Source organism: Morone saxatilis, unplaced genomic scaffold (assembly GCF_004916995.1).
Source record: "Morone saxatilis isolate NCDOM2014 unplaced genomic scaffold, NCSU_SB_2.0 Contig6, whole genome shotgun sequence".
NCBI classification, from domain to species: Eukaryota; Metazoa; Chordata; class Actinopteri; family Moronidae; genus Morone; species Morone saxatilis.
In genome coordinates, this window is record NW_023340206.1 from 11,221,767 (window position 1) to 11,230,573 (window position 8,807).

Genomic DNA, 8,807 nt, shown 5'->3' on the forward strand with positions numbered 1-8,807 from the left:
ACAATCTGAGCTTCAAGGGCAACATACACGAGCCACAAACCATTAACTGCAAGAAATGAACAAGTATGAGCAACACTTACCTGGCTCTTCTTCTTCTTCTCTGGATTTACTGGCAGATCACAAACAACCTCAAGGTGCACATCGCCACCTATTGCACAGGAGTGTGTAACATCGTGTCACCACTGTGAGATATACGCAGCCGGTCTGGAGATGTGTTGCTGAGGCTACCTCTGCCTGGTTCTTGGTTCATCTGGATTAGAAGCAGAGGGTTATGGGATGTATAACCATGAGAATATGACATTTTACTCCAATGTTTAAACTTGTTTTTTTGTCAGCCTTCAAATGATCAAAATGCAACATATAAACCTTAAAGCTTGAACAGCATCAGCTGATGCAAGAACAAGGACTAGATGACAACAGCTTCGGCAGTGGATAGTAAGGACAAGGTGCAACTAAAATCAAGTTGTTTACTACTTAAATAGTAAAAGCAGAAATCTTCTCAGTGTTTCTACATTATTCTTTATAAGCTCTGATTAGGTGGCAGTACTGAATGCTTTTATTTTTTGGAATAAATACATTTTCATAATTGCTTCTCTACTTCCAGACTGACACAGTTAAACTCCACAAGTACAGTCGGATTAAAACCCTCCCAGTCTTTGAAGACACTAAATATTACATAATTCTTCTGATTAACAAAGTGAGTGTGTCTTGAAGAAGAACTCTTCTATTTTATTATATTCTCTAAAATGTAGAAAGAACCTGATAATACTAATACATGGCAATATAGCCTATAAAAATGACGGGTCAGAGTACTTTGTGGGGTTGTAAGTAGGAATGGACCCAAGAACCATCAGTCTTTTTCTTCATTTTATAGATATTTCATATTATATTAAACTGTGCAATGAAACAATCTTGGGTAAATAAACAGCTCCAACTTCAGGAAAGAAAAATCATTTGAGTGTTATATTGTATGACATAAAAAAGACCATTTTGCAATCAACACTAAAAAGAAATCAGAGATATGAACAAAATCCTACAGTGTTTACATTCTCACACTGCATGGAACAGAACAAATTAGACATGTAGAAAATCCCACCCACAATCCCTCAGTGGCTCGATGTGAAAGAGCGCATTGTTGCCAGGCAGAAACACAACATGATGGCACACAATCTGAGGATGAAGAGTCCGTTTAATTTTCACTGTGTAGGCGGAAAACAGTGGAACTGCCGTCACAAAACACACTGCAACTTCTGTCCACATTTCTCTCATGGAGATGTTTGGTCTCCATTGGCGCCAGTTGGACACATTTTGAGACAAAGGGCCTCTTGTTTTGCCAGAAAAGAGGAATCTTTTGCTATATTGATGTTAATATTCCTCTTGGATTTGACGCAGAACTTCTCTCGTTGTTTGAGGTTGACTGGCAGGTGTCCATTGAAATGCAGTTGAAAGAGCTTCCTGTCCGCACACTGATGGGGCACAAAGCCTGTGAGTGACCCAGGTAAATGTCAGGACACCTTTCGAAAGGTTTTTTTCTTCGTATAGAGGAGGTTCAAGAAAGGTTTGAACCATTATTTTAACCCATAAAGTGGAGATTTTCTAGGCTTTCAGGGCATTTTTGTCACTCTTTTCTCCTCACATCTGGACTCTCACAGACCTTAAGTCTTCTCACAGTTCACAGGAAGTCATTTTAGTGCTTCATGCTTTAAAAACAACCTCCTCATTTAATGACTTTCACTTGCAATTAGTCTATTTAAAGGCTCAAATAACACCAAATAAAGATATATACGAAATATCTCATATCAATATTTGAACTTTTACTTGCTTGCAAGAGGTCGATGTGATTAATTTCCCAGTTAATTATCATCTTATTTACCATAATTATGAGCTGAATAAGTGAGGGTTTACTGAGTTGTTGTGGGGCCGTCTGGTCCCTGCGCTCTTACTCACAGTTCTAATTAAAACTCATCAAAACATCATTATTTTGTGACAACTTGTTTATGGAAACCAGGAGAATGGCTGATAATTGCCACTCACCAGTTTCTAATTACTAACACCGGCACTCAAGCTCATGGGCTGGGGAAGGCGTTAACACTGTCAGCGCATGCAAGGCATGGCCGGATTATCGGTGAGGGGGGTCATGGGGCTCAAACGAACCCCCAGCATGCACATAGATCATGACATTACCTGTCTGTGTATCCGGCTCTAAACATGTAGTGTTTTAATACGGAATTTTACCTATTCGAGAGGCTAAATGTAAGAAGCCTGTATTTGTTCTGCTCAATGTTTCCAAAATTACTATGAATTTAGATTAGAAAGTGGGAAATCTGCCAGAAATTAGACACAAATTACACACTTCCTTATCTAAATGTGACCATTTTAGTCCAAAAAGTGGATTTGTGGACTTCCTATTTCCTTTATAAGCATGTAGGGAGAGAAAATGCACAAGAAATACATAGTAATTGAACATAAATACCTTTTTTTTTTGAAGAGGCCATTCAAATACTTCTCCTGGAGGTATACATGTTCTGGGGCCACAGCCTTGTTTGCAGCATATTCCAGGTGACTTGGATCCTAATAAGTGCTCAAAAACAAAGACAAATGTGATGCATTTGGATAAGAAATTCCCTTTGAATTAAGGAGAGAAAGAAGAATAAATGGAGGAAGACAGTAGTTGATACCAACCCCCCCTCTGCCCATCATCCTCACACTTTTCAATTAGTGTGCAGGCAGACACCTCGCGTGGCATCACCGTCCTAATCCTCCAGAGGAAAAAAAAAGGAGCATTGGCGGTCATATGCCAGCCAGATTTGTCCCATTATTCATTACAATTAATTGCTTCCCCGTTCACCCGGCCTTTTCCCAGGAAGGCGGCGCAGTGCGGACGTCTCTGCTGCAGATTGTAATATGAGCGCAGGACTTAAAGCTGTCATTCAAATCTCACTGTGACCTTTAGCGAGAAAAGGCTGTTTTTCACCCAGTTTGCAGCCAACCGACGGTGAAGTTTACTGTGTGTGTGTGTGTGTGTGTGTGTGTGTGTGGTTCTATCCTTGTGAGAACCTATGTGAGTGAGGATATTTTTACCAGGTGCAACCTGACCTGATGTTTTACAATTACAGTAACACTTATAGGACACTAAATCCTTCTGAACTCCACCTGCAGCTTTATGTATAAATAAACTATTTGCTAAAAAGCTACTATATCAATTTACAGTAGATGTTGTTTTCCACTCTAAACAATAGAGGTCAGAACAGAGGCAGAAGATTGTTTGAGATTGGAGAGAAAGATCTGACTAAAAGGTGCATTAAGTAGCTTTCAATCATATTACAGCACTTCTTCTTTGGCTCCACACTGACAAGAAGTCCTTAAAGCTGCAGTAGGTAACTTTTAGAAACATAACTTTCACTATATCCTGACAGAAGAACATGAGACAGATAATCTGTGACAAAATCAGGTTCCTCCTAGGAGAATACACCACCTGAACAAAAGCAACCAATCAGAGCCAAGAAGGATAGCTGATCGTTGAGTCTCATTCCCAAATACTGACGCTCCGGGTATCTGGGACTTCGTTTTGACGACCTAGGAATTTAAAGTGCTCAATAAACATTAAACATGACAATTACACAAATTCAAAAAGTTGGTTGTACTTATTTGAGCAATAGAAATATATTAAGTAATTTCACAAGATAAAACATTGAATTCATACAACAAAATCAAAAGAGACCTCCTCGTACAGTGAACATCAGGCTGTCACATGACTTCTACCTGCTGTTATGACGCCAGGTATGAATGACAAGAAACACAAAAACCCAAGCAACCAGATACATTTAATTAGATAATTGCTTTATTTTCTTTCTTTTTTTACCTGAAGACTGACTCACAGTATTCTTACAGTATTCGTGAAAAGTAAAAAACAAAAAGGAGTAGGAATATGATTCTCTTTGAGCCTGGATAAAGCTGTAATTTCATCCAAAGGAGACAATCAAACATCAGGATGTGGTTTTAAGTCGTGCTGCCCACGAGCGATGCTTGACGGGGCCGGCGTTGCCAGTTTGAAGGGTCCTCAGCGCCGAGGTATTGTAGCCGAACCCCCATGTGACCACACACTGATACACACACGTCAGTAACAGTTACAGTGTTTGGTACATGGGAGGAAACCTGTATGGAATGATTCTGTTCTCTGCGTAAGAAGAAGTCTATAGAAAATCTGAATATAAATCATAATATGAAGGCAATAAGGAAGCACAGTCACACGTCTTTTACAATATAAAACCTTTAACAGAGGGCTGCCATGTTGGAGGAATGAAACCTAACACGTAATCTACAGTAACGTAATATAACTTTTTGTTAGTTTTAGTGTCATATGATGGTCTGACTGCTGCTTCAGAGGCTTTTCTACGCTGGCACAGTACAAAAAAACTAAATTCGTCTGGGTTTTTCTTTATTTTTTTGGATACTGGTTCCAATACCTGAGTTTCAGTGCTGCAAAAATGCAGTATTGCCAATAAAACTATTTGTTTGTTTGCTATAGTGGGCATTCAGACCCAAAACCTGCATTAAAAACACACAGGGGGCCCACTCAGAAGTATTTGACGTCACCATTTAGAAGAGCTAAGAGACAAAAATACTAAATACTAAATAATACTACAAAACAAAAATACTAAATAATAACTGGCAAGTCTGTTCATTAACAGAATACACATTAAGACATTTTCCAGGCCTTTAAATGTTAAATGTCTAAACACAAACATCCATACAAGACCTGTGTCTGAATAAAATACTGTAAAATAATGATTTAAAATGAGCTATATATATAGAACAATAAGTAAATTAGGTGACAGATCAGACTGCCTGTGCTTTGATACCCAGCCCTTCAAAATAAGTGTCATTTTTGACTTACACTGGTCAGATTCTGGTCGTTAACCCCTCCAACATGGCAGCTCCTTCTAAAAATAAAAACTGACATACAATACATTTTAAATACTATTCTTTTTATAACAATTTAAATATCTTTACAACATAAATTCCTGTATTGGTTTAACATGGAGTGTGGCATTGTGAAAATGTCTTAGGCACATCAAGGCACATATCATACATTCATACAGTGCATTGCCTTCCTGAAAAATCACACAAAAGCTGCAGATAAAACATGCTGAAATGTCCATAATGGGTTTAAAAACATCTTATTTTCTCACATATAAACAGTGAAGCTGGGAGCGTGCAGGATTATATAATATCAGAAGGACTGGATGTGCGTTCATACAGCATTTTAGATTTCTCTCTGCTCTCCACCACAAGCACGGAAGTAAATAGAATGAACTCCACGTCAAACACGTTGTAAAAATAAAGATTTTGCATTACATTATTTAGAGAATAGTTAACACGTAGCATGCGATCCACCTAATAAAATCACTCAAACATATAATAAGTCCCTTTAAAATCCTGCTTTTAAATCTATAATCTCTGTAAGTGTATTTCTGTCTGTAAACGGCTGCAGTGCATGAGACAAAAGGAATACATGATTTAAAAATAAATAAGGAAAGAACAGCAGCAGTGATAAAAAGCATCTTCATCAGTAACGCTAAAGCTGGAACCCTGGTCGTGTAAACCTCAGTATCAGTATTAGTTTGCTAGTAGTGCAATAGATGGAAAACACACAAAGATCAGAAACATGACGTAGAAATACTCGGTGAGGCTTCATTTTAGGGGACCATCATTTCTTTAAATTTCATAGAAGGTTTCCTGGAAAGAATTTGCTAATTTGTTACTAACTAAATATAAAGTAAATACTCATTTTTGGACTGCTATAATCCCAGTGATGACTTTTACACTTTACTGTTTCTTTCTTTCTTTCTCGTCTTTTCATTAATCCTTTAAAAATCGTCACTGCTTCAGTCAAACCAAAGTATACTGAGCTTCCTTTATATTAAGTATAAATACTAAATACTAACTATAAATCTTTTTTTTTACGCAATTATCTTTTTTATACATAAAGACGTTCTCCTCAGAGCCACAAACAGCTGACATCAAGAAGCTCTCACTCGCCTTTAACTCTTAAGTAAAAGTGTAGGAGCGTTGGTAGAAAAGGATCTAAAGACTCTAGGTTATGTGAACTCTCTCTCTATTTGTATCATTCCTTCCAGGAAACTTGAAGGTAAGTATGAGGAAATGATGGAGCTGTGAAATAAAGCCTAACCGAATCTGAAAAAGCTGCATCGCATTGAGGACAGTGTTTCCCCAACAATCAGTGTCGATTATGTTCACTACAAAGACAATGATTAAAAAGACAGTATAAAACAGATACATTGTGCGCTGTGTAAAATCAGAGGCACCTGATGTTGAGAGGACAGACAGACAGACAGGATCGACTCTCTGACTTCATGAAAAACAAACCTCAATCATTAGATACTATTTCACCCAAAACACTCAGGAGTGATGCAGGTCTGCACTTGATTTGGCCAAATTCATCCGGCTGCTTGCGCTTGATTGCATTATTGTCATTCAAATAGCTCCATTTGCATGAGCCCATTTTGTTATTTTTTGTCACCACCACATTGAAAAAGGAGCAGAAGGTTCTCTTGGCATCCTTGAAACCCCCCCCCCCTCATCTCAGGGGCTCAGACGCCGCCCCCGCTCCGGTCCACCGTCACCGGCCCTCGCTTATCCAGAGTTTCCTCCGCCGATTTCATCAGAATGGCTAGACGGCTGTCAGACACTTGTCCCTTCTTCACGGCGCTCATCAGCTACACAGGAAACGGCAGAGAACACAGTCTACAATGTGTGCGATAACAGCAGGAAAAGGTTACCTTGTCAAACCAAGCCGAGGTTGAAATAATTATATGTACCACGACGGAAATACCCACAGTGAAAGGCTCTGGAGCCGTCCGATCCCCCTTCACATGCCGGACGTTAAGAGGTAGAAAATGAAACACACATTCTGTATGTGTTAAAGCTGAATTAGGTGTTTTTTTTATATAGAAATTGAGCCATTTTATGAGCCAGTGCTCTTTATATTCAATATACCTGATTCAACAAAAGTAGCAGAAAGAGACTGAAGCTCTCTTCAACTTGGTGTGTTTCATTTGCTGCAGAGCATCTAAAAACATCACATTTAAGAATTTATGCATATTTATTTAGAGGTTTTTACAGGATAAGGAAAGTATTCTTCTATATTTTCCTTATTGTCAACAAATCCCAAAAACAATGTGTTAGTGTTTGTACATATCTATATATACAGTGTGTATATGTATATATAGATATCTATTTATAGGTGTGTTTGTATGTTTATTGACCTTTTGTGCTATATTGCACTCTTTGCGGTTACACAATGCTTAAGGTTTAATCAATTCATTAAATTATTTTCTCTTTTAGTTGGGTTGCTGTTGTTTTCAGCTGGTTCATGTGTGAAGAATAAAAATGAAACACTGTGTTAGTGTGTAATCATTTCGCATTCATTCTAGATCGCTATATTATTAAAAGTAGTCAAGTGTTATAATTCGTAATATTTTCTTTTCTGATTGCTACAATTTTAAATAATTAGAATTATAGTTTTACACAGGTTTTAATCTGTTTGCCTTTGTTTGTTGTCATGGTGAATATGTAGAAAAATGTGTTATGTTTAGGTTCTTTCAAGTCTTAATAGATATCAGATATAAGTTATATCAGACAGTACTTGTTAGTAGGATCAATTCATTGTTTGTTTTAGGCTTCCATGGGATTTCTTGACAATAAGAAAACCATAAAATATCACCACACTCGTCCTTTCAGTCACCAGTGTATGGAGTTTCCTAGTGCAGCTTTAACACTTCTTGGCTGCTGGGAGGCTTTTTAGTGTGTTTCTCCCTCCAGCCATGGTCGTCTTTGTTCACAGGAGGACTTAATAAAGTTTTGTGTTAAGACTTTTTTGTTAATGTGAGAGGAAACCCCTTTCCAAGTTTTCCTCGTAGAGCTCGAGAGTATCGGTTTCCCCTCGGTGCTGCGCGTGTACACTACCTGTTTGTCGTCCCTAAGTCATCCACGTGCGGGTCGGGCAAATATACACAAGCAGAAACAGACATTCAACATGATGATATACATGACAAACGTGATAGAAATGTAGAGATATAATCATCCAGCCATCAGTTTGTTTCCTTCGCAGTTCAGCGGAGGAGCCGGCACAATGAAGACTAAATCATCGACTGTCATCAAGCTGTAATGACTCTTTTCTGGACTCGAGAAAGTAATTTAGCAGTGGATGGACGGAGGAGCCCCAGACGCACTTTGGGCCTCATTACACGAGTCGCTGACAGAGACTCTCCTCTCTAATTAGCTCCATGTAGTCGAGTTCACACCTTCTGTTTGCAGGAACGGATGTTCTCACATCTCAGGTGGACAATGGTCCTTTTTTAACGATGAGGTAATTTGTGTTGCAGCTTTAGTGACCGCTATAGCATGTATGTATGAGGGGGAATATGTTGTATTAATACTGAAAACGACACATTATATATAAAAACAGGTTCTGATTAAAATATGAATACAAAATTCTAATTTCTTGACAATTTCTGATGCATGACAAGGCAGGAGATTGAAAACAGATTAAAAATAGAAATATGGCCGCACACAAAAAGATTCTGAGGGGGAAAAAAACTAGAAATAAAAAAAAAAAGTGGCAAAAAAAATGTGTGTAATGGATTGTGTTCCCCTGAGCTTCTATTATCCAGCCTTCATGTCCTCAGTCCTGTTTGTTCTGCAGACCCTGACAGAGGTGTTAGGCATTAATGGTTCCTCTCATCAGTCTCACCAGTCTCACCAGTCTCTCACACACACACACA

The 8,807-nt window shown here is 38.3% G+C and overlaps 1 protein-coding gene across 2 annotated transcripts in view; it reads right to left on the bottom strand.

Moving 5' to 3' along the window:
• Positions 1 to 3,823: 3,823 nt before the first annotated feature.
• Positions 3,824 to 8,807, bottom strand: part of gpd2 (glycerol-3-phosphate dehydrogenase 2 (mitochondrial)) — a 21,936-nt gene continuing 16,952 nt past the window's right edge. For both annotated transcript variants that reach the window (XM_035677785.1, XM_035677786.1), the window contains one exon: positions 3,824 to 6,740. In XM_035677785.1, coding sequence (XP_035533678.1) covers positions 6,615 to 6,740 — 126 coding nt within the window. In that variant the 3' untranslated portion in view covers positions 3,824 to 6,614. The remainder of the gene's footprint in view (positions 6,741 to 8,807) is intronic.